This window comes from Callorhinchus milii, unplaced genomic scaffold, assembly GCF_018977255.1.
Source record: "Callorhinchus milii isolate IMCB2004 unplaced genomic scaffold, IMCB_Cmil_1.0 Scaffold2, whole genome shotgun sequence".
Classification (NCBI taxonomy): Eukaryota; Metazoa; Chordata; class Chondrichthyes; order Chimaeriformes; family Callorhinchidae; genus Callorhinchus; species Callorhinchus milii.
Window position 1 is genome coordinate 46,323,804 of NW_024704743.1, and position 25,229 is coordinate 46,349,032.

Below are 25,229 nucleotides of genomic sequence, written 5' to 3' on the forward strand. Positions count from 1 at the left end.
CTCTTGTAAGTTTACATTGACTGATTGCCTATGTTCTTATAATTAACAGGGTAGAATAACCCCCAAAGCAGAAGAGTTTGTGTATCAGTCTTTTGCTTAGTCTCCTGTTGTCATCCCTGTCGATATTACTCTTCATAACAATCTGCTCACTTTGCTATTATTCAGTGGCAAGGTCGGATCATTTATTTAGTAGCGGTGAGGACGATGGTGATTGGGGCCTTATTATTTAAATCAAGCATGTATCAGGCTGGCTTAGTTGGTAAAACTCTCGTCTCTGAGTCAGAAGATTATGGGTTCAAATCCTACTTCAGGACTTGGAACTCATATAATCGAAGATGACGCTCCAATGAGGCATGGGAGTGTGCTGCAGTGTTTGGATGCGATGTTCAGCTGAGACATTAAACTGAGCTGAATGGCTGCCTGTTCAGTTCGACATTAAAGATTCCATGGCACTTTTCAAAAAAAGAGGTGTTTCTCTTGATGTCCTGGCCAACCATCACCCAATTGAAATTGGTCATTCACTCGTTGGCTGTTTGTGGGACATTTCTGTGCATAAATTGGCTGTCGCATTTCCCATAAGTACTAAAATTTGTGAAGTTGTTTGGGACGTTCTCCTGACATACCATATGCAAGGATTATTATTAATAATAAACATTTTGAATAATAAAATATAGGTTGTGTTTTTTCCAAGAGGGATGGTGCTCGATTCACATTAACACACAAGATACATATTGCCATTTAATAATAATCCTTTCATTTGATATAGCATCTTATCACATCGTCTAGATGTCTCAAAGGACTTTGCAGAATAAACTGTAAAGTGAATTGACTGTATATTTTGCGGGCAAAACACAGCAGCCAATTGCACACAGCAGTGTTGAACAAACAGTCGTGGATTGAGTGACCAAATTATTATTCTTATTAGTCTTCAGCTCCCCTCTCGACTCTCTACCCCCTCCTCGCTCCCTCCCTTCCCTCCCCTCACCCTGACCATTTCCTCCCTGCTCAGTCAGTCTGTCTGTCTGTCTGTCTGTCTGTCTGTCTGGGATTAGTACCCCCAGAGAGTGATCTGCCAATCCCCTAACAACCAGGTTCCCACTTACTGCTGGATAAACAGAAGAGTGTGAAGTAAGGAAAATTGACGGTTTCACCCTGCTCAGGAAGCAAACCCGGGTCCTCTCACTTGTGAGGCGAGTGCTCTAACCAACATGCTGCAGGACTCCACCATTTGGCAGGCAATAACAGATGTACCCTTTATAATTGCTGTGCCATGCTCCAATGCAATTGATTCACATTTGACTCCATGTGCCAATTCATAACATTGAGATCTTCTCTTCAATGCTCTTTTACAAAACCCTTGTATTTGTCAGTTAGCCACATAGCGTGGTACCATCAGGAAATGTTACATTCTAATTTGTGAATGTTTTTACGTTTAACACCTCAATCTGCTTTCAATAGTGTTGGCTTCCAACTCATTCTTTTGTGCTGTAGAATCATGGATGTTCCAGCACAGATGGATGTCATTCTATCCATCAATATGTGTGTGGTGCTTACTCCACTTCTAGTGCTATCTCCTCTAATCTCAATTACCTGCTCATTTCCTGTACTTTTTTTTATATTGTTGGCCTTCAAATTCAATTTGCCTTTGAATGATTTCATGGTCGTACCTTCAATAGCCTCTTGTAATAAAGTGTTTTATGTTCTAATAGCCCTTTATGTGAACATAATTCTTCCTACATTCCCTTACTCGTCCCCCCCATCCCCCCAAAGTTCCAGAAAGAACCTGGAGCTCATTCATACGATGCCCGTTCACTATAATGCAGACGGACTATGGTGTACCGAAGTGCGGTACAGGGGTAAACTTTCGCTGCCGACTGGCTGGCTTCTTGAATAAGGTTTATATGCAAAGCATGCAGGAAGTGATGTCAGGATGACCTGACCAGCAGCATTTCTAACATACCCTATTATAATGCGGGGTCTGAATTTATATTCCCAAAAACTACTATGTTAAAATGGGATTGGCCTGTCCTGCTGCTGTACTTCAGCAAAATAACACAAGGCAGAATATCAGGGAATAGTGAGCTGAACAACACCTAAAAACACCATGCAGTCTACCTTCAATTGTTCAGAGTTCAACTATAAAATGCACAGTCGCTCCACTTTATAGACATCTAGACAATGTGCTCCACTTTATAGACATCTAGACAATGTGCTCCACTTTATAGACATCTAGACAATGTGCTAAATATCAACTGCGAGGATTATTTTAAGCATTCTAAAAGACCATGATTTCAGACAGTTACATGCAACTTAGTTATATTTTTAGTATACATTCTATTAAGACCATCACAACATTCTGTACAGAGAAGGGCTGATCTCTCACCTCCCTTTCCCCCAAACATATTCAAAGGTAACTGACTTAGAAACACAATTTTGTAAATACACTGCTGACTCTTAAGTTGTTTATTAATTTGAGATCCTTTAAGGTTATATAATGGTCTTCATAGATATATAACATTTGGCTAATTATAGACCCTCAGTACAATATCAAAGAATATGAAATGGTCATATCAGGCCATACAAAGGTGCTCGTAGCTAATATCAGGCTATATAGAACTGTTCACTGTTAATATCAGACTGTACTAGTGTAATCTCAAGCTATATAGAAGGCTCATTATTAATATCAGACAATTTAAAGTTAGTCACTGCTAATATCAGGCCTTACAGAGATATTCGCTGTTAATATGAAACCATATAGTTGTATATAACTCACGTTCTTCACTAGTTGAACTGTCTCTTGCTGTCCAAACAGTGTGTGGCAGCAATAAGTAAGGCAAACAAGATGCTGGGCTATGTCTCCAAATCTTTTATATTTAGCTGTACAGAGCACAGGTTAGAGAGCACACCTGGAGCTACCTGGAATAGTATGTACATCTCTGATTGTTATAACATAAACAGGCTGCCAGTGTCTTTCAGGAGAACAGCAAAGCTGATCCCCAGTGTTGAAGTGATGATCTATGAGGAACGCCTAGATTAAACCTTGAAAAGACATGTCTGAAATTTGGTACTTGAAGCATGAGTTGCCCCAAGTACCAAAGAGAGGAAGATAAATGAATCAGGGTTTTAAAAAAGACATGCTAACTGGAAGAGATACTTTCTTAGTGCTGTTGAATTGCTGTTGAATGCTGTGAGCATGCCGTGGAGCTGTTATTTGTGATTAGACTGACGTACCTATCAAAATTATAAGATAAAACTGTTTGAGGTACAATGGTAACTAAAGGGCATACATTTAAGATCTTTTTATCAAAATCCGAATGAGAGGTTGAGAGATTTTTTCTGATACAGAATTTTGATAGGATGTGGAATAAGTCATGAAAAGTGATGGTTGAAGCAGAATTTGTTACCTTTTAAAAGGTAATCGACTAAATGAATAGTATTCTTAGAGAGCTGGTGCACACACGATGGACTGAATGGCTTTCTTCGGTACTGCAACATTTTCTATTATAATGAATGACTTTGTATCAGAGGACACATAAGTAATAATAATCCTTGCATTTGATATAGGGCCTTATCACGTCGTTGAGCATTCTCAAAGTGCTTCACAGCATACATATTGTAAAGTGGATTGACTGTGTATTTTGTGGGCAGAAAAAGTAGAAAAAAAAGACTTTTATGTTAAAGAAGCAGACTACCAGCAGTAGGTTCTTATTATAGAAATTTCCAGAGACCTGTGCCAATATGTGACTTGTGACAATCCTCATCAATGTAGAACATGTTGAGTGGCAGCAGATAGTTCTGTTATCTATAAATAAATGAAGCTGCTGTGAACGCCCGAAGAGAGCAGAACTCCAGATCAATCCAATTCCTGCAGTTACTTGTGCAACAGAAGCTTTCAATAACGGAGACCTGACCTAACCTCCAGTAGTTGTATTAGTGGAAATCATGGATTGTCTGGTATTTAGGTCAGTAGTTTGAACATATTTCTGACTTTGAGTTCTAGAGGTCTTGCTCTCTAAAACCATTACTCATAGATAGTGAAACATTTATAATCCACTGGAGACGAACCACCTCTTCTGCTACCAACAGACTAAATATGACACAGGAACTCTGACACCTTGTAGAATCATATTACATTTGAGTCTGGAGGTTGTTGGCCTATTGAGCCTATGTTGGTGTTAACATTATTTTATCTATCAGTGTCTGACACATGCAAATATGCATCACCATGATTAAGAACATGAATATCAGATTGAGAGTTCCACATATGTGTGCTACCTCCACGTGGAAATTATTGTGTCCAGAATGAAATGCGCTGTCTCTCAGAGGGAAGAACCAGAGGGCTGCTCCAACACACTATCCTACATGAATGGCACTATATTGATGAAGGTTGTTGTTTCTTACCAAATTCTAGAGAATATTCGGTGCATGTTGGCAAGAGCCAAAGCTTGGGAGTCCCAAAGTGCGCATCTGGGTACTGCTGGAGATTAACCAGCTAAAACCCTCATATTTTGCCTTTGAGAGCACAGTCTGGCAAGCTTCCGCTGCTTGTCCAGCTAGGATCACCTTGACCATTGGGGCTTTGGCTTGCAGAGTTAACAGGAGCTGAGTGGGATGAATCCCTGCTCCAGTCTTTGCTCCTCCACCAGAGTTAACTACGTTACTTTCAAATCCTTATTTCTCCCTCTCTCCCACCTCCCCTGTATCTTTTATATTGTTTCTCTCCAACAACTTATCCAATTCCCTTTTAAATGTGGTTCTGGCCTGAGGGTCAGCCATCCAGTGACGACATGGTCCTCATGTGTTTACTGAAATTACTGTCGCTGACACCACAATGTGGGTTAGAAGCTTGTACTGTTACCTCACAGTGTCCAGGTTGCGAGCTGATGTAAAAACATTCTGAGGCTGTAACAAGGTATCAGAGCAGATCTGAGATTGGACCATCAGACATCCAGATGAAGCATTGTAAGTTCAGATCTCAGTCTGCACTCATTGTCAGACTGCCGAGTTTAAGAGAACAAGCAAATAATAGGCTTTTTATCCAATTCAGTGCAATGCTATTGTGGCAGGCTCGTTTCGCTGTATTTCCATTTGAGCTTGGGGTGTCTCCCATCGCTGTAAACCTGCAAAGAAGCATTGCTGAGAATGTAGAAGGTCGATTCCTACTGTGAATAATTAAAAAATGTACTATTATGTACTGTGGGTGGGTGGCAAAACTGGTATGAGATGTGATAATGATTACTCTGGAGATGTTGCTGTCGATAAGAGCTACAAGGCTTCACCCTTTTACTTTGTTTTTGTTCAAAAGTTATTTACTTGTAGTTCTCTTGAGTCAGTGGGTGGTAGTTTTGAAATACTACTAAGCCTTGGTTCTTGCCAACCTGCACCTAAAACGCTCCGGAATTAGGTAAGTTAATAACATTAACTCAAATGTTAATGGAACTGGTGTTCCCTGACCTGCTGGAGGGGCCAATACAGCAGAAGGATCAAAAGTGCTGCCAACGGTTGCAACAAAGTCATTTTAACAAAGTGGGGTTGGTCCTTGAAGCTCTTATTCACCAAAACATCTCAGGAGTGGAATGGCCCATATTGTGGTCATTGTTATATGATATACTGGATTTTTCACCCTTATTATCTTATTAAGACTGTTCTTTGAATTAACTGAAAAATTGGTACCTTGTGACATTGGTTATGAAACCTTTGACTATGGAGTTTTTAAAAAAAATCTAACTATACGTTTCTGTCTGTCTGCACCTCATTGTTATTGACAACTCTAATCTTGTCTGCCTTTGCAGCCAGGCCCTGCAGTGAGGACTTACCAGAACAGTAAGGCGAGGGTCACAATGAGCCCCGGCTTCACCCCACAGTGGAGCAACAACCAGTCTGCCTGGAACAATTACGCCTTCCCTAGAGCTAGTGTTCACTACCAGTCGCATGCCAGTTACAGCTACTGTCCTGGGCATCAAGCCGTAAGTACTCTATGACTCAGCTAACATATTATGCAGGAAAATAGATTAAAATATCTTCATTGGAAATGTAATGCATGTAGTTTTTCAAAACAAAAATGAAGAATGTTTGGATAAAGCTGGATTATTATTACTCTTTGCGTTAGAATATGATAAAAGTGAAACGTGTACAGAATCAAATTCAGTTTGCTGAAGGGAACATTGAAACATAGTGGGATGTAGTTTTGAAACTGGAGGATTTGTTTGCCATTATTTCAATTCAGTTGGGCCAAATACCTATTGTATACTCGGGGAGGAGGAGAGGAATAAGCTCTTAGTGTTCCGATTGTGATTTGTTAGGCCTACTGTATATCTGCAGTGATTTTAAGACTCTCAGCTTCTGATCTTGTTTCTCTGTATCTTTATGTGTGTCATGTCAAATTTAAAAGTATGGAGGCATTGCTTTGGTGAAGCTCTTTTGCTTAATAGTAAATAATTGTCTGTTTAAAGGTGGTTATTTTCAACAGATAATTTTTTCCTAAAAAAAACACCCTAATGTGTAACTTGCATGGCTTGATGTTCCTGAGAATTTTCAGCTATTGAGAGGATTAACCTGAACTAGTGGGTGGTCTCTTTGCAGACCAAATGTTAAGTCTGATTACTTTTGACACTAGGGAGCTCTAATATTTGCAAGGAATTTTGGAGTTATCTCGTGGCAGTTTAAAAACTGCTATCAAAATGACATTGGTCTTGTAGGTAAAGGCAACAGGCAATGCCGGTTTGCCAATGTACCTACAATGGAATAGCCTACCAACACTAACTGCAAAACTTTACATGTGAGCAATAGCCATATCGACATGGACCTGTGTAAATTATAATTGATATTGTAATGTCTTTTTAAACATTCTGTTCCGTGGCTCTAACCTGGAAAGGAAATCCCCTCCAGAGGTTGACATTCTTCATGGTCTTAGTCTTAAAAAGAACTGCTGGAGACTAGCTTCCAAATTGAAATTAAATGAAAAAAATTTCAAAATACTACACAATGTTACAATCGGTTAAGGCTAAGCCAAGGGAAATGTCAGGCCTCGGATTTCTTACTGGTCCAATTTAAGGTACTGCATTCCCAACAAACTAATAGTCTTGTTACACAGCAGTAATCAACCAATTAACTAATTTTTATGTATTTGGCACCAAAAATTGATACTTTGTAACACTGAACATTAGTTTTAGGATACTTTTCTCTGGAGAGAAGTGTGTCAGGCTGGTGCTCGTATGGTAAAAAAGCAAAATCGAATTTGGTCCCAAATTGCCCCTAGTTTTGAATGTTTTGATTTTGGTATGTAAGAGCAATGGAAAGGCTTCACATCTCAGTCTGAATTACATTGCCAGACTGACTAGATCACCATTGAAAACATGGGGTGAAGTGAAAATGAGACACTCTGAACCCATTGTAGTTGAGCTCCATTGAGCAAACATGAACAGGAGAACTTGGAATTTTTTTAAATGTTTTTGATAAAATGAATAATGTCTGAAAGTGCTATATGATTGTATCATCTTCCCAGCCATGTACAGTAAGGAAATATGCAACCATCAACAGCCATTTCTAAATGGAGACGAATAATAAAATATAATCTTGAGAAAGCAGATAATGTTTTCTACCAAATAACAAGAAATTGATCTCAAGTAAGATAAAACTGTACCAGTGAATTTGGGACATTAAATTACCGAACAGTGAATGAAGATGCTTTCACACTCTATGTGAATGACCTTTTGCCAGATTTGGAGAGTTTAGCTATAGTATCTCATGCTCTACACTTTTTTACAATAATACCTGTGACATTTACCATGTGAAAATATGGCTTTGCTAATAATCTTTGAACGGTTGACTCTCTTTAATTGTACTAGCTCTCCAGTGCTGATTTCCACTGTTTTATTAAAGTGATGAACTGCGTTCTCTCCATTGTCCCAAATTACGTCACAAGCTTCTTTTCCCCAGATCTACAGTTAACGTAGGTCAAATATTAACAGATATTCAATCAGATTGTATTGAAAACCTAGTTGCACATGTGGCCAGTGTTTATTTTGAAGAGTGACGTACATTCTGTTTTAAAACCAACACCAGTGATAGTCATCCCCATTGGTGATACTTGTCAGCTCCGTGCAGTGCATGGTAAAGCTCGCAGCAGAAAATAGCAGGAGAGAATTCTTTAAATAATTATAGTTTCAACATGTGCAAAAGTAACACAAAACCAGAGGTGCCATCAGGAGTGCCAGCATGTCTTATTTTCAGCGCTGGGCTGCCTGTTTCCTATGGCTGGTCAGACATAATGAGGCAGACTCAGGATAAATTCTCAGTTGGACAGAATGGATATGTATGATCCCAGTGGTTACAGCATCAGACCAGTGAATACAGGCAAAGAAAAATCTCAGGAAATGTTGTTTAAAGATTATTCCTAAATGGTTAGGCAAATTTTTCTGAAACACTGCTAAAAGTCACATAGCCTTAATGTTTCCAATATTTTGTTTTTTAGGCTGTAATATTTTAGGATACTTTAAAATAGTGTTTTTTTATAGTGGAGATTTGATCAATGCCAATGAAGCTACGGTGGAAAATTATGTTATCATGTCGAAGGTAAGCTGTTTTGCTCCGTGTGTATGAGAACCTGTGAAGAGCATGACTAATCATGTCTTCGTGGCAGTGAAGCCCTTTGGCAAGTTTCCGTTTCAAAATGTGTTCTGATGAACTGAGGCGTTGTTGAATACTTTATTGTGGCAGACGTACATTCTGCAATGCTGGGCCACATCTTCCACCTGCTGATGAAGGCATCAAGTCTTGCCTAGAGCCTGTAAATAGGGGCTGCAAACCACTATTGCACCTCATAACACTCAAGAATTATGTGAAAGACTAAAGGAATTACTTGTAGCTGACCTTTCTAATAGTTTTATTCAAACCATTATTTGTTTCTCTTTCACACATCTCTTAGACCTAGATTTGATTTTCTTGTTACAATGCATCTTTTCCATTCCTCTCTTGTTTTTGCATTATTTATTTGATTAGTCAGTCTCCATTTTCATGTCTGTATGTCATGTCTGTATGAACACTCTGAAGGCGTAGATAGAAGCAAAAGGGCTGAAATGGAGTATGAAAATGTTACAACAAATGTATTAGTGTATTTCTGGAACTCCATCCCAGAGTTGTTCTGACTCGCTTTCTCCCTCACATCACTTAAGGTCTGTCTCAAGATGTATATCTCACTGACTGCGCTTTCAGTCATCTTTTCCCCCTCCCCACACTCCGTAGTTCTCACCTCCAGCTCAGGTTCTTAGTGTTAGTGTCAAGTGCTGTGGGACATCTTGCCAACATAAAAGGTGCTATATAATATACATTTGTAATGTATTTAGCAGCATTACCTGCAGTGGACTTCAACAAATCATTGCAAGGTAAAGGAGGACCCTCAAATATCTCCGACTTTGCAGTAGTTTTATAGGTGACACATGGACCTCTACTAGATGGCTATATAAGATACCCTGAAGAAGATATTGCCCCAGAAAGCATTTCAATTTGCAACTGGTTAAAAATCAGCCAAACCGCTTTGCAGATCACCTGCCCCACATGGCTGTGAATTAACAAATATATTGTAAACTGTCTGTGTCTGTGAGTGTTTATATTTCTTTACTACAGACACAATGGAGGAGTCTTTTTAACTTTTGGCAACAGGGTAAAATCAGAAGGGAGTTGATGACCACTCAACCTACCAAGTTAAATAGTAAATGGTTTGGTAGTAACAGTGCCCTTCCTAGTAACAGTGGCAGACAAATATAGATCAGTTAATTCTTCCATATGGAATAAATGGGCAAATAAAGACTGTAAAGTGTTTCAAAAGGGAACTAGGCAAATTCCTGTCAATTCATAGGATTCATGACTTCTTACATTTAGAGATTGGTATATAGAACAAATCTTGTGGGAAAATAGATGGAGTATTCTGGATGGTTTATTCCTGCCTGTCACTGTTACTAGGAAGGGGTGAATAGTTCTGTTTAACTCTCAATAGATTGTGCAGCCACTCACTCCCTTCAGTTTTGGATCCTGCTGCCAATATGTGAGCAGAAACTTGAAAGTGTGACTGAAGGACACAGGAGTGGAGATCACATATTCATCCTTATCGTATCCCATATATGAGACAAGCAAGATTGTTTTATAATGTCAATAAAATAGTAAAAGGAAAAAAGATTCAAATTCCATTCATAGAATTGTTATTTTGGGTAGGAATATCATTGGAGTCTATTATGTGAGTTGTGTAAACCATATGTAAATGCTTGGGGCCATTTTACCAGTTGAGTAAACTATGTTTAAATGTTTCATTGATTTTCAATTAAATAACCAATGTCACCTATAATTGCCTCTGTACACTTGCATCTGCACATGCTTTCCACAATTTGCAAAATAGACCCCATTTGTCATCAGTATTGCAGGAAATCCTCTCCAGTTAACATGGGTACTGCTGTTAATCTAAACTGAGCATGCTTATCTTCTCAGAGTCACTATTTCGCAATCAGGACTATTTATATTGTTAGCCTGCAACGGGAAGGAAATCCTCCAAGATTCATGTTACAAAATATTTCCAGGCAAAATACTCATGAGACCAAAATGATAAATGAAGCCTAAACCATCAGTTTGTTTTCTACATGGAGGAAACTGGTTTGAAATATTGCTTTGACAAATGTTTCCTGAAAATAAAATTGGAAAGAGATTGCCATTTCCATGAGTTTCCTGCTCGCAGCTATTATGGAGTCCTGTAGCCTTGTGGTTAGAGCACTCGCCTTGCAAGTGAGAGGACCTGGGTTTGATTCCCGGACAGGGCAAAATGATGGGCAAGTTTCCTTACTCCACACGTCTCTGTTCACCTAGCAGTAAGTAGGAACCTGGTTGTTAGTCGATTGGCGGATCGCTTTTCTGGGAGTAATAACCCCTTCAAAAAAATTAAATAAATATATTAGTAACAATTTGGTCACTCAATCAGCGACTGTTTGTATGACACTGCTGTGCACAATTTGCAGCCGCATTTCACCAACAAAATATAGAGTCAATTCACTTTACATTATATTCTGTGAATATATAGTTTGGTAGTTTGAGACATCTCGAAGAAATGATGAGGTGCGATATCAAATGCAAGGATTATTCTTCTTATTATTATGCACTTTGTTTGTCTGACTAGAGTTTCTGTACTCTCCGAAAACTTTGTATGACTATATATTGATTCTGGCATTTCTCTGTTACCATCCATAAAGATTGCATAACATAACTGCCATCGTGGATGATCATTTATGCTCTTTAACTCTGATATGCATCTGTACAGAGGGCAACGTGCTTGGAAATCACACAGGAGCAAAGTCAGGGGCTCTTACATATTCACTTATTATTGAAGGAATCATTACTAAAAGGAATCAACAACAGCAATAATGTTTTGATGTTATAAGCCCACTACAATAATGTAACTAATTTATTTACTTGATTCAAATTGGGATTATGTGACAAACCCCATTAGACCATATCAGGCTTGAAGGCACAGATAAATGAGTTGTACGGGCTGTTTCCATGCTGTATCACTCTATGTAGTGGTCTACATAATGTGGATCCAACCTATACCATTGGTATAGGCTGGCTTCCTGCGCTGACTACATGACTTCTTGTGCAAAAAAATGTTCTGGGTGACTGCTGTACTTACTTCCTGTGTGTTGTGCACATGCATATTATACACAGGAAGTGGTGCTGGTGTGTCACTTCCTGCATGCTAAGCATGGGTGCTACACACAGGAAGCACCACTGACATCATTTCCTGCATGTTGTGCTGTGTGCAGCAAATACTGCTGACATCAGTTCGCGCAGGAAGTGACATCAACTGCAACGTGATGACCTGATAGTGGGATCAGTGGTCTTTTTTCTTCATGGACCTGTTACAACACAGTGTCTAATTGTTTGAATTCGAGGCATTGTATAAAGTGGTTGCCCTGTGTGATAGAATACTCATTCCCAATAGAAAGTTAAGTGTTAGGAAGGTCCCTTTGCTTACACCAAAAAAGTGGCAAAAGTCTTCAGCCATAACCAAATATGGACTGGGATACCACCAGGAATGGAATGTCCCATCGTGGGCTAATTATCACTGGGCACAGTTAACACGTTGAATGTTGTGTGTTTAACCTGCTGTTACTATGCATCACTTTCACCGAGTATGGATTAGGTTCCAGATGCAGGGGAGGGATTTCCAAAGGTGTTCCACCTTCTCTAACTCTCCTCTCTCACATAACTCCCAAATCTAGTCATCTATAATTTGTTGTGTGCAAATTGGCTGCTCTGTTCACCTACAAATACGCCATCACTACACTTTACAGTCAATCCTGTGAGGTACTTTGTGACATTTTGATGACATAAGGCACTATATTCAAATGCAAGGATTATTTTTATTATTTGCGTGAAAAGTCCATTTTTATTCAGAAGTTTCCTAATGGCTTTTTGTAATAAAGCAACTTTTCAGTAAGACACCTCTGGCAATCTGAGTAGGACCTTTATGTGCAAGTAAATGATAACTTTTACAGTACTTGTTTTTTTTAATAAATTGCTTGCACAGAACCTTGTACGTGTCCAATACCTTGTGTGTTGGTATAGGTGTAAAAATTAAAATGGCATTATATCCTGAGAGGATGGAAATGGACAAAAGGCAGTGTACTGGATTAAACGATCTGCCATGATATGAACAGGCTCGATGAGCTGAATGGCTTCCTTCAATTGCTATGGTCTCAATAAGATAGTCCTGGCTGCAAATTAAGCTTTAATTAACAGATGCCTACTGATTGATGTTCCTGGCCTTGAAATTGCAACAACAGCAGGTGAACCAGAGGCAAATGATTGACTCTAAGGATTGAGTATACTGCAAAACTACAAAACTAAGTACCAAAAATAGTTGGCTTTACAAACTTCACAATGACTGTGATAATTTGTGTTGGATCTTTCCTCACATTTCTGCAGCAGACTCCAGTAGAGCAGCTGTTTACAATAACATAATTAAAAAACATAAGTTTTGGTATAGCTCTGTAACACACTGAAATACCTCAAAGAGCTTTACAGTTTTCTGACTGTTTTTTACAGTGACTGTATACTTGTAGGTTAAGACAGCAACCAATTTGCACAAAGCAGTGTCTCACAAAAAGCCATGAAGTGAATGACCCTTTTTTAATCTGGAGGTTTGCTGACCAGGACATCAGAAGAAATTCCCTTCTCTTTTTGAATAGTGTCAGGAAATCTTTAACATTCACCTGGACAGGTAGATGGAACATCAATTAGCGTCTCCTCTAAAGGATGGCACCTCTGACATTGTAGAGGTTCTCTCAGCACGCACTGGAGTGTCAGTCTAGATTGGGAATTCAACTCAATCCACAACCTCTGACCCAGAGGCAAGTGCACTGCCAATTTAGCCAGGCTGACATTGCACTGCAAACCTTTCTTTCAGGACACAGTTAAAGAGGAAGAGGTAAGAGGTGCTGGTTGAATTATCTTCATTTTCTATTTTATTGATTTCTTTTCTTGAAGCATCTGAAGTCCTGTAGACATTTTTACACACTGTATTTCTGACTCAACATAAGATTGTTTTGCAGTAAACAAAAGCATTGAAACAAATGAAGATTGTTTGTGAGAACATACATCAACATTCATCAACATTTTCCAATCCTGCGACTATCATTTTTTTTAATACATATTACTTACTGGCATATATTGTATTTCTCAGGGCCTCTAATAAACATATTTAAGTTTCCACCCTTCATATGACAGGAGACAGGTGTAAGTTCCACTCCTAGTTGAAATGGTCCAACTCAGCACGGACCTCGATCAAGTCCAAGACTGTCCCAGTCTGTATGGAATGGAGCTGTAATTTTATTTCTGATCAGAGAGTTCTGGAAAAAATAGTTTTGTTTCATTGTAAAAAATAAATATAAAATAAGAGAGATCATTAGAGGCTTGCACAGTAAGGGATTTGTTACTATGTGCACGCAAATATTCTGATTAACATTTGTTTATTCAAAAATATTGAAATTTTTTCTGTCCATTAGTACTGTAATCATAAATGTTATCTCATGTGGCTCCTGGAATCCCACAATATTGGTGGTGGAGGCTTTCAGCTGATATCAGTGAACAGCTTTCACAGACCTTGCATTGCTTCTTCACGGCCAGGAACATCAATCAGTAGGCATCTGTTAATTAAAGCTTAATTTGCAGCCAGGACTATCTTATTGAGACCATAGCAATTGAAGGAAGCCATTCAACTCATCGAGCCTGTTCATATCATGGCAGATCGTTTAATCCAGTACACTGCCTTTTGTCCATTTCCATCCTCTCAGGATATAATGCCATTTTAATTTTTACACCTATACCAACACACAAGGTATTGGACACGTACAAGGTTCTGTGCAAGCAATTTATTAAAAAAAACAAGTACTGTAAAAGTTATCATTTACTTGCACATAAAGGTCCTACTCAGATTGCCAGAGGTGTCTTACTGAAAAGTTGCTTTATTACAAAAAGCCATTAGGAAAACTTCTGAATAAAAATGGACTTTTCACGCAAATAATAAAAATAATCCTTGCATTTGAATATAGTGCCTTATGTCATCAAAATGTCACAAAGTACCTCACAGGATTGACTGTAAAGTGTAGTGATGGCGTATTTGTAGGTGAACAGAGCAGCCAATTTGCACACAACAAATTATAGATGACTAGATTTGGGAGTTATGTGAGAGAGGAGAGTTAGAGAAGGTGGAACACCTTTGGAAATCCCTCCCCTGCATCTGGAACCTAATCCATACTCGGTGAAAGTGATGCATAGTAACAGCAGGTTAAACACACAACATTCAACGTGTTAACTGTGCCCAGTGATAATTAGCCCACGATGGGACATTCCATTCCTGGTGGTATCCCAGTCCATATTTGGTTATGGCTGAAGACTTTTGCCACTTTTTTGGTGTAAGCAAAGGGACCTTCCTAACACTTAACTTTCTATTGGGAATGAGTATTCTATCATACAGGGCAACCACTTTATACAATGCCTCGAATCCAAACAATTAGACACTGTGTTGTAACAGGTCCATGAAGAAAAAAGACCACTGATCCCACTATCAGGACATCACGTTGCAGTTGATGTCACTTCCTGCGCGAACTGATGTCAGCAGTATTTGCTGCACACAGCACAACATGCAGGAAATGATGTCAGTGGTGCTTCCTGTGTGTAGCACCCATGCTTAGCATGCAGGAAGTGACACACCAGCACCACTTCCTGTGTATAATATGCATGTGCACAACACACAGGAAGTAAGTACAGCAGTCACCCAGAACATTTTTTTGCACAAGTAGCCATGTAGTCAGCGCAGGAAGCCAGCCTATACCAGTTTCAAATCTGCCAGAGTAGGGTAAGTACACTCAATTATCCTTCTGCTTCCTTGTCCTCCCTTCCCTCCCGCCTCCAAAAGCCAAACATCCCTTCCCCCTCCCTCATCCATACCTTCTCCAACTCTTCCCCCTCTTCAAACTGGACATTGATCTCTCCCCCATGACCCCAAATCCTCTCCATACCACTCTCTCCTCCATCCCTCTCCAGAGCAGCAACCCCATCTGCATTTCCGTGCAAAATGTCCGCTCCCTCTCCAATAAAGCCCTCAGTATCCATGACCTCATCCTGTATGAGCACATGGATATTCTTGGGCTTTCGGAAACCTATCTCTCCCCTAGTGACTCCATCCTCTAGTTGAAGCCTCCCCTCCTGGCTTCATCGTCCACTACACCCTCCTCCCTAACCAACGCGGGGTAGCCCTCATCTCCGAAGCTTCCCTCAGTCTATCCCCTTATTCCTCTGGCTGCTTCTTCTCATTTGAGTACCTCACCCTCCACCTCTCTCTCACTCAATATTCTCCAGGTTTACTGTCCCCCCCCCAAACTCCCCTGGCTCCTTCCTCTCTGATATCTCCACCTTCCTCTCCTCCTTGTCCCTCTGCTCAGAACCCCTGCTCATAACTGGCAACTTCAATCTCCACCTGAACTCCCCTCGCACCACATCCTCAGATTTCACTGTCCTCCTCTCCTCCCTAAACCTTACCCTCCACATCAACTCGCCGACCGACAACCCTGGCCACCCCCTCGACCTCATCATCACACATGGCCTTGGCATTTCCAACCTGTGCATCACAGACAAGGCCATCTTGGATCACTTCCTCATCTCCTTCCCCTCTTGCGTCCCTCTCTCAAGCCCTCAACCATACTTTTCCGCCCATGGAAAAGGCTTTCCCCTGAGACCTTCACAAAGGCCCTCTCATCCTTAGACCTCCTAGCCCCCTGGCCTTCCACCTGTAGCGACCCTGAAGCAGCTGTCAAGCTGCTCCCTGATCGCCTCTCTTCCACCTTCAACTCCCTCGTCCCCCTGAAATCCAGGACCATTTCCAAACCCACCCGCTCCCCCATCTCCGCTCCCTAAAATCCCAAACCTGATTGATCGAGTGCAGGTGGAGGAAAACCAACCCCACGATTCACCACTAGCTGTGGCTCTAGCATCTTCACACCCACCATCGCTCCTTGTCGCAAGCAAAAACTGCGCACTACTCAAACATCATACTGGAGGCCAACAATAACTCCAAAATCCTATTCTCCACCGCCCACCGCCAAATCCGTGAAACCCCTTAAGCACCCTCAATCATCACATCCAACGCCAAGTGCGAAGAGGTCATGGACTTCCTTATCTCTAAAATTGACAACATCCGCCTGGCAGCTTCATCCCTCTGTCCCGTGTCACCTTCCATCACCCCCATTCTGTCTCCCTTATCCACCCCACCCACAGCTCCTACCATCCTTCATTCATTTGCCCCCATCTCTCCTTCCTCCATCTCATCTACCATCACGACACTGAAACCCACCACCTGCTGCCTTGACCCCCCTCCCACTCCCCACCAAACTGCTGATCACTCAGCTCCCACTCCTCTGCCCACTGCTGACAGACACTATTAACCAGCCTCTCTCCTCAGGTTCAGTCCCACTCCTCCTCAAAATCGCGGTCATCACCCCCACCATCACCTCCATGAAACCCACCACCTGCTGCCTCGTCCCCCTCCCCACCAATTTTCTGTCATCCAGTTGCCCCTCCTCTGCCCACTACTGGCTGACGTCATCAACCAGTCCCTCTCCTCCGGTTCAGTCCCTGCCCCTCTCAAAACCGCTGTCATTAACCCCCTCCTAAAAAACCTACCCTGGATCCCTCCAACCTCGTGGACTATCGCCCTATCTCAAACCTGCCCTTCCTTGCCAAAGCTCTGGAATGTATTGTTGCCAACTAATTCACGCACACCTCTCCCTCCACATCCTATTCGAACGCCTCCAGTCCGGTTTCCGCCCTGTCCACAGTGCAGAGGCAGCGCTTGTGAAAGTCCCAAACGATATCCTCTCTATCTGTGACCAGGGTTCCCTCTGCCTCCTCATCCTCCTGGTCCTCTCCTCTGGGCTCGGCACAGTCAATCATGCCATCCTCCTCCACCGCCTGACCTCCATCATCCACCTCAGTGGGAAAGCACTCGCTTGGTTCGAGTCCTACCTTACAAACCGACAGCACTATATTTCTGCAAATGGCTTTTCTTCTTGCTTCCACCCGGTCACCTGTGGGGTACCCCACAGATCCATCCTTGGACCCCTTCCTCATCTGTATGTTCCCTCTCGTGATGTCATCCACAGACATGGGGTTAACTTCCACATGTGTGCGGATGACACTCAACTCTACTTTTCCACCTCCAGCTGTGCTACTCCAGTTCCATGATATTCTGTCAGCTTGTCTGTCAGACCTCAGGAGCTGGATGAGAGCAAATTTCCTGCAGTTAAACATCAACAAGACGGAAGCTATACTACTTGGCTGCTGCCGACATCTTCTGTCCCACGGTTTTGACCTCTTCAATCTACCCGACCTGTCCTTAAAACTCTCCGAACCCATGTGCAACTTAGGTGTCAGGTTCAATCCCAGTTTCCTTCCTCTTCCACATCCAGTTCCTGACCAGCACCGCTTTCTTCCACCTCCGCCACATTGCCCGTCTCCGACAATACCTCACCCCAAAAGCTGCCAAAACCCTTGTCCACACCTTTATCACTTCTCGGCTGGACTACTCTAACATCCACCTCACCGGTCTCCCCTCCTCCACTAATCACAAAATCCAGCTCGTTCAAATCTCTGCCGCCCGCATTCTCACCCCCAATAAACTTCATACCCCGATTACTCCAGTCCTTAGCAAACTCCACTGGCTCCCTGTCACAGAGCGGATTGACTTCAAGATCCTCACTCTAGTGTTTAAATCCCTCTATTCCTTGACACCTCCCTATCTCTCTAACCTCGTCTCTCCCCACAGCAGTACCCACTGCCTCCGACCTCCTCAGTGTCTCCCGAATCCTCCGCTCCCATCATCGGTGGCAGTGCCTTCAGCCACTATGCCCCAAAACTTTGGAACTCCCTCCCTCAACCCCTTCACCTTGCCCCCTCCTTCCCCATCTTCAGGTTTGCGCCTGAAGACCTTCTGCTTCGACCGCATCTATAGTCACTTTCCCCCTCTCTCTGGCTCGGCCTCAGTCTGCGCCATTGTTAAGCGCTCTGAGACGCCGCCCGACGTGGAGGGCGCAATATAAATGCAAGTTATTGTTGTTGCTTTTATATTGAATTAGCTCTTTTAAAAGAGGGTAAGAAGTGCCAGTGCAAAAACAATTTCACAGCAAAAACCTAAGGAGATGAAATTTAGTATGGCAGTCGTTATCAGACCATTTTGAAAGAATAATTTTCAAGCTGATGCCATGTAGCTTTTTAATAGACACCTATCTTTGAAAAATAATCATTATAGAAGAATTTTATGATAAATTAATAGCCGTGTTGTACTCCTTGGGGAAAGGAAGAGTGAAGAGATATATTGAAAGTGTCTCTATTTGAATATTCCTTTCCTTGTGAGGTAGTTGAAAATGTCAGAGGTGTCATGAATGAGTAATTACATATCCTTCAAGTAGCCTGATTTGGTTGTTTGAAAGGAATTGACACACTCCCTTGCCAGTTATGGTGGTGTTTGGAAATTCTGTTTTGAGAATTAACTCTGGCATTGATTTTTCATAGGCATATTCTGATTGGAAAATAGTAAATTTAGCAAACAGTTTAGCCTGATTGGTGTGGCAAATTTATCGGGCTGTTCTGATTTTATTTGATTGGCTGATTTTATCTGGCTGTCTGATCTTAGGCATGAGCTAGATGTCCCGTTATTTGGCAACAGGTGGAAAGTACCAAAAATAAAAGATAATGTAGTCCAACAATGAACAGGTTCAGAAAAGACCATTGTGGTCCACATGAGAAGGTCCCAAAGTTGAACAAAAATCCTGTGCTACTCAATCTCAATTAATTTCTTCACCAAATAGCTTTCTAATTTCTCCTTGGATTTTATGTTTTTATGAATCTACATCTAGTCAGAATCATATTTTAATATACAGTAGTTCAAATTATTTATTGTTCCTGACCAGGTTTTACTGATTTCCACCTGACTCTAACCTGAGAACCTGCGAGTCTCACAAATCTGGTGTAATATAGTTGGAGACAGTGCGTGGTCTCATGTGTCACTTTTACTCTCATGTCACCACTGTACCATCAACGTTATTAACGGAATAAGATAACTACAATTCAAAATAACTTCATTTTTCACCCCAAAGTATACACAGTCACGACAATTTACAGTATAGGCTGTGAGGATTAGAATTCAAAATCCTCATCCTTAGAGTTCAAAATAGGGCCTTCAGCCTCTCTGCCCCCACCTTTTCGAACTCCATCCTACAACCCCTTTGCCTCACTTGCCTGCTTCAAGGTCATCTCAAGACCTTCATCTTCGAACACGCCTTTGGTCACTCTCCTACCCCTGCCCTCCACCCTTCCTGATCCCAACCCCCTTGCTCGGATCCAAAGCCATGACTGTCCAGTGTCTTGTATACAAATGTAATTTGTTGTTGTTGAAGTGTCTTTGAAATGCTTCGACAACGTGACAAGTGCTGTATGAAATGAAATGATTATTACATAACCAGTAAGGGGAACTGAATGGCGACAAATGTCTTATAACATTGATTTCCTTCCTGGTGTTTACCCAAAAGGTATATTGGTGATTTTTCAACCTGACATTTACTTGAGTAGTATTTATTTTAATCTATGCTGGGTGGAGTGAGATGTGGCCTTCAGGAGTGGAGGGTACATTTTATTTTAAAAGAAGTAAACTCAGATGTAAGTCAATTGAGATATTCACATTGTAAGCGAATTTAATGAACTGAGAAAAGACTTCTCTAAATGTAATGAGTAGTATAACTCTTTGGGGACCTCAGTCATCACTCTACCCCCACCACCACTTCATGACACCTGGCGTCCGTGACCCAACTCAAACAGCATTTTCTCAATGAAATCCCCTTTGTGCTAGATAAACACCGAGATCTCGGCCCTGATAATCGCTAACTGAAAAACAACCACATTTCTCAACATATGTTATGTGAAACTTATCACATTGAATATGTTGTGAAATGCCATATTTTCGCTTGCTCTCAGCTTGGGTGCAAACCTTAGACTGTCCAGTGCCTTGGGACGTCTTCCTAACATAAAGCAAGTTGTAGTAATGTAAATTTGTATTGCAATTGTATATATTTTCACCCAGTGGTGTGGTGCGGTAATTGCAAGATTATAATTGGGACATATTAATTCAGAGTGTTGGGTCTCCAACCCCTGGGTCTAGTGGTGACGTCTTCAAGCAACGTCTGAGCAATAACGTGATCTGTTGGGAAATGAAATCCACCTTGTTCACGCAATCATACAATAATTAACTTCGGGGTGCTCGGTGTGCTCTGCGGGCATTAAGCGCACTGATGGATTGTTTCAATGACTTTCATGCCTGGGCTCAATATTGTCCTCCTGGCCCTAGCTTTGTTTTTCCAAAAGCAGTAATCAAATGTGATTAATTCAGATCAGATCAGCTTATCAGCTTGCTTTCTTCAAAATGCTTTCATAACCATTCATGTGTGCCAAGCCATTCAAAATTGGTCAAGGATTTCACACCAGAAAGCTTCAAGGAGTGACTTTCAATGTCAATGCTCTGAGTCAACAGGGCATGTTTAAATCATTTTCTTTCTTTCTCAGCTTTGTTTGTTTTGCAAAAAACCCTCCTTTATATTTAGCCCCACAGTTAAAATATTTTAATTCCCTGTGTACATAATGTGCTTTGAAGCATGCAGGCTGGTGGGATGCTTTTCAGTGTGAACCAGATGTCTTGTAAATTACTGCTGTGTGGGCAACTAACTCTGACAGTAATAACTGTGATTAAACATCAGTCACACTTGGTCACCGAGACGATCAAATCTACAGTCATAATTCTGATGGATGGATCGACTGGTGGCAAAGTTGTTGGAATATTTTTATTTGCCTGTTTTTCTGTACAATTAATATTTTCAAAGTGGGAATATACCATTGTCAAACACTGGGTGTGGCTGGGCCAGTTGCAGACTGAAATATTTAGAACTTTATTCCAGGGTGTGAGCAAACTTCCTGGATGAGTAGCTCACAAGGATCAGGGCACTTGGTGTACAAGGTGCTGGGCTGGTGGACAGATGTTTGGTTTCTTCCACTCTCTACTAAATTCCAATTTCACATCAAACTTGGGAAGAGTATTGGGTAGGGGTGGTGGAGAGAAGGATAGCGAGAGAAAGAGGAATGAGAATTAGTTCCAGGTTGTCCTGATGGCTAGCTTGGAGCAGCATTGAAAGAAGCTTGAATGCAAGTGCGTTTCCATTCTTTCAGTCACAGGTGGTGAATGATCTGGAGAAAAACTAAGGGAATATTACCTAAGTAATATTCTGGATAACACATGCACAGTAAGTCTGTACCAGTATATTACATAAAAAGTATGTCATGTGATGATAATCTTAACAACAACAACTTGGATTTATATAGCACCCTTCACCCCAGGCGGCATCTCAGAGTGCTTCACAGTAACGGATCCTGGGGCTGAGCGAGGGGGAGAAAGGTGACCAAAGGCACAGTTGAAAAGAAAAGTCTTCAGCAGAGACCTGAAAATAGGAAGAGAGGGGGCGAGGTGAAGGGAGTGAGGAAGGGAGTTCCAAAGCCTTGGGGGATAGTGGCTGAAGGCACGGCCACCGAGGGTGGAGCGGAGGACTCGGGAGACCAGAAGGAGGCCGGGCCCGGAGGAACGAAGGCAACGGGCACTGTTTTGAGGAGAGAGGAGGTCAGAAAGGTAGGGGGGTGCAGAGGACTGGAGGGATTTGAGACAAGGGTGAGTATCTTGAAGTCGATCCTCTCTGAGACAGTCTGGCAAGGACTGAGGTGAGCAGGGAGTGGAGTTTGGTGCGGTCGGCAGAGTTTTGAATAATCTGTATTTTATGGATGGTAGTGGATGGGACACTGGCGAGGAGGGCATTTGAATAGTCCAACCGAGAGGTGACAAAGGCATAAGACCAGGGTTTCAGCGGCTTTCGGAGAGAGGTATTGGCGGAGACGGGGCGATGCGTCGGAGGTGGAAGAAAACAGTGCTGGTGAGGGACCGGATGTAATTGGGGGTCGAACCTGATGCCTAGGTTGCGTACAGGTTCGGAGAGTTGGCAGGCTGTCAGAAATCAGGGGACTGGGGATCTCAAAAAGAGGTGGAAAAATAGAGTTGGGTGCATCTGCATACATGTCGAAGTGTACCCCATGTCTGCGGATGACATCCCCAAGAAGGAGCATGCGGATCAGAAAGAGCAGAGGGCCAAGGTTGGATCCTTGGGGTACCCCGCTGGTAACCGGGAGAGAGCGGGAGGAGAAGCCGTTGGTACATATGTACTGCTGGCGGTTCGTGAGGTAGGACTTGAACCAGGCGAGTGCGGTCCCACTGAGATGGATGACGGAGGAAAGGCGGTGGAGGAGGACGGCGTGATCGACTGTGTTGAATGCGGCGGAGAGGTCCAGGAGGACAAGGAGGCAGAGAGAGCCCTGGTCACAAATAGAGAGGATGTCCTTTGTGACTTTCACAAGTGCAGTCTCTGTACTGTGGGCGAAAACCGGACTGGAGGGGTTCGAAGAGTGAGTGGGAGGAGAGGTGTGCGCGGAGTTGATTTGCAAAAGCGCATTCTAGGACTTTTGCGAGGAAGGGCAGGTTAATAATAGGGCGGTAGTGGCTGGGGTTTGAGGGATCTAGGGAAGGTTTTTTGAGGAGGGGGGTGATGACAGCAGTTTTGAGGGGGCCAGGGACTGATAATAATAATAATCCTTGCATTTGATATAGGCTTTTCACGTCTTCTCGACGTCCCAAAGCGCTTCACAGAATATACTGTAAAGTGAATTGACTGTATATTTGTGGGCGAACGCAACAGCCAATTGCGTATAGCAATGCCCCACAAACAGTCATGGATTGAAAATTTATTATTGTTTTTGTTTTTTGGAGGGATTATTATTAGGCGTGTGGAGTAAGGAAACTTGCCCAAGGTTTCGCCCTGCCTGGAATTGAACTCAGGTCTCTTGCTTGCAAAGCAAGTGCTCTAACCACTGAGGAGAGGGACTGGTTGATGACATCAGCCAGTAGTGGACATAGGAGAGGGAGCTGGGTGACCAGCAAGTTGATGGGGAGCGGGTCGAGGCAGTAGGTGGTGGGTTTCATAGAGGTGATGGTGGGTGAGAGGGTGGAGGGAGAGATGGGCAGGAAGGAATGTAAGATGGGGGTCGTGGTAGGAACAGATGATGGGGAGGGTGAGGGGGACAGAGAGGGTGTGGTGGAGGGTGACAAGAGACAGATGGATGAGGCTGCCTGGTGGATGTTATGAATTTTAGATGAAAAGAAGTCCTCGCACTTGGCATTTGATGTGAAGGAGGCCTGAGTAGGGGCACGGAGGAGATACTGAGTGGTGGAAAAAAGGATTTCAGGGTGTGTTTAGCCTCCAAGATGATGTTGGAGTAGAAGGCCGTTTATGCGTGTGTTTTTGCGCGTGTCAAAGAACCGCGGTAGCTGTGGAGATGCTCGAGCCACAGTTGGCAGTGGACTGTCAGGCCAGTTTTCTGCCATCTGCGCTCGAGCAGCCGGGTTTGGGTTTTTAGGCAGCGGAGATGGTTGCTGTACCAGGGGGATCGGGTGGGTTTGGAGATGATCCTGGATTTCAGGGGGACAAGGAAGTTGAAGGTGGAGGAGAGGCGATCGTGGAGCAGCTGGACGGCTGCTTCAGCATCTCCATAGGTGGAAGGCCAGAGGGATAGGGTATTTGATGATGTGAGGGCCTTTGTGAGGGTCTCAGGGGGTAGCCTTTTTCAAGAGTGGTAGAGAATGGTTGAGGACTTGGTGGGGGAGAGAGAGATGTGAGAGGAGAAGGAGATGAAGAAGTGGTCTGAGATGGCCTTGTCCACTATGCTAAGGTCGGAAATGTCAAGGCCGTTGATGATAATGAGGTCAAGGGCATGACCATGGTTGTGGGTTGGTGAATTTATGTGAAGGGTGAGGTTTAGGGAGGAGTTGAGGGCAGTGAAGTCGGCTGTAGTGGTGCAAGGGGAGTTTAGGTGGAGGTTGAAATCGCGCATTATGAGCAGGCGCTCGGAGCAGAAGGACAGGGAAGAGATGTCTGTCTGTATCAAATCTTACATTTGGTATAGCACCTTACCATGCTGTTGAGATGGCTCAAAACTCTTCACAGGATTTTATGGTGAAATGTTGTTACAGTGAATTTGTGGGTGAATATGGAACTAATTTGCACACAGCGATATCCCACAAACAGCCATTGAAGTGAATGGCTTGTTTGGGGGATTCTTGGCCAGGATACTAGGAGAAACTTCCTACTTTTGTGTCAATTTGCGCCACAAAATCTTAACATCCACCTGAACAGGCAGACAGGAATTTGGGTTTACATTTCATCTGAAGGACGGCACCTCTGACAATCGAGCTATCACCCAGAGCTCTGCATTAGAGTGTCAGCCTGGACTGTGAGTTCAAAGATCCAATGTGGGGCTTGAACCCACAACCCTCTGACTCAGAGGACAGAGAGTAAACTAAGAGAGTCTGATACCTAAATCCCTTCCCATGCTGAGATTTAAGATACAGTATTTCTAAATCAGCTTCTTTAATCCTGTTAGAATTCCCATTGATCCATCTGCTCTCGAAGTAGATTGCAGGTTTGTGTGATGTGCTCCTTATTAATGGAAGTAATTTAGATTCTGTTTAAAGGAATGCCATGAAGAAATAGAAC

General features: G+C 42.4%; 1 protein-coding gene across 1 annotated transcript in view; it reads left to right on the forward strand.

Annotated features, from left to right (window-relative positions):
• The window catches only part of LOC103187487 (RNA-binding motif, single-stranded-interacting protein 3), a 565,148-nt gene that overhangs the window by 230,191 nt on the left and 309,728 nt on the right, over positions 1 to 25,229 (forward strand). The window contains exon 4 of the mRNA XM_042346715.1: positions 5,793 to 5,966. Within this exon, the coding sequence (XP_042202649.1) occupies positions 5,793 to 5,966 (174 nt within the window). The remainder of the gene's footprint in view (positions 1 to 5,792; positions 5,967 to 25,229) is intronic.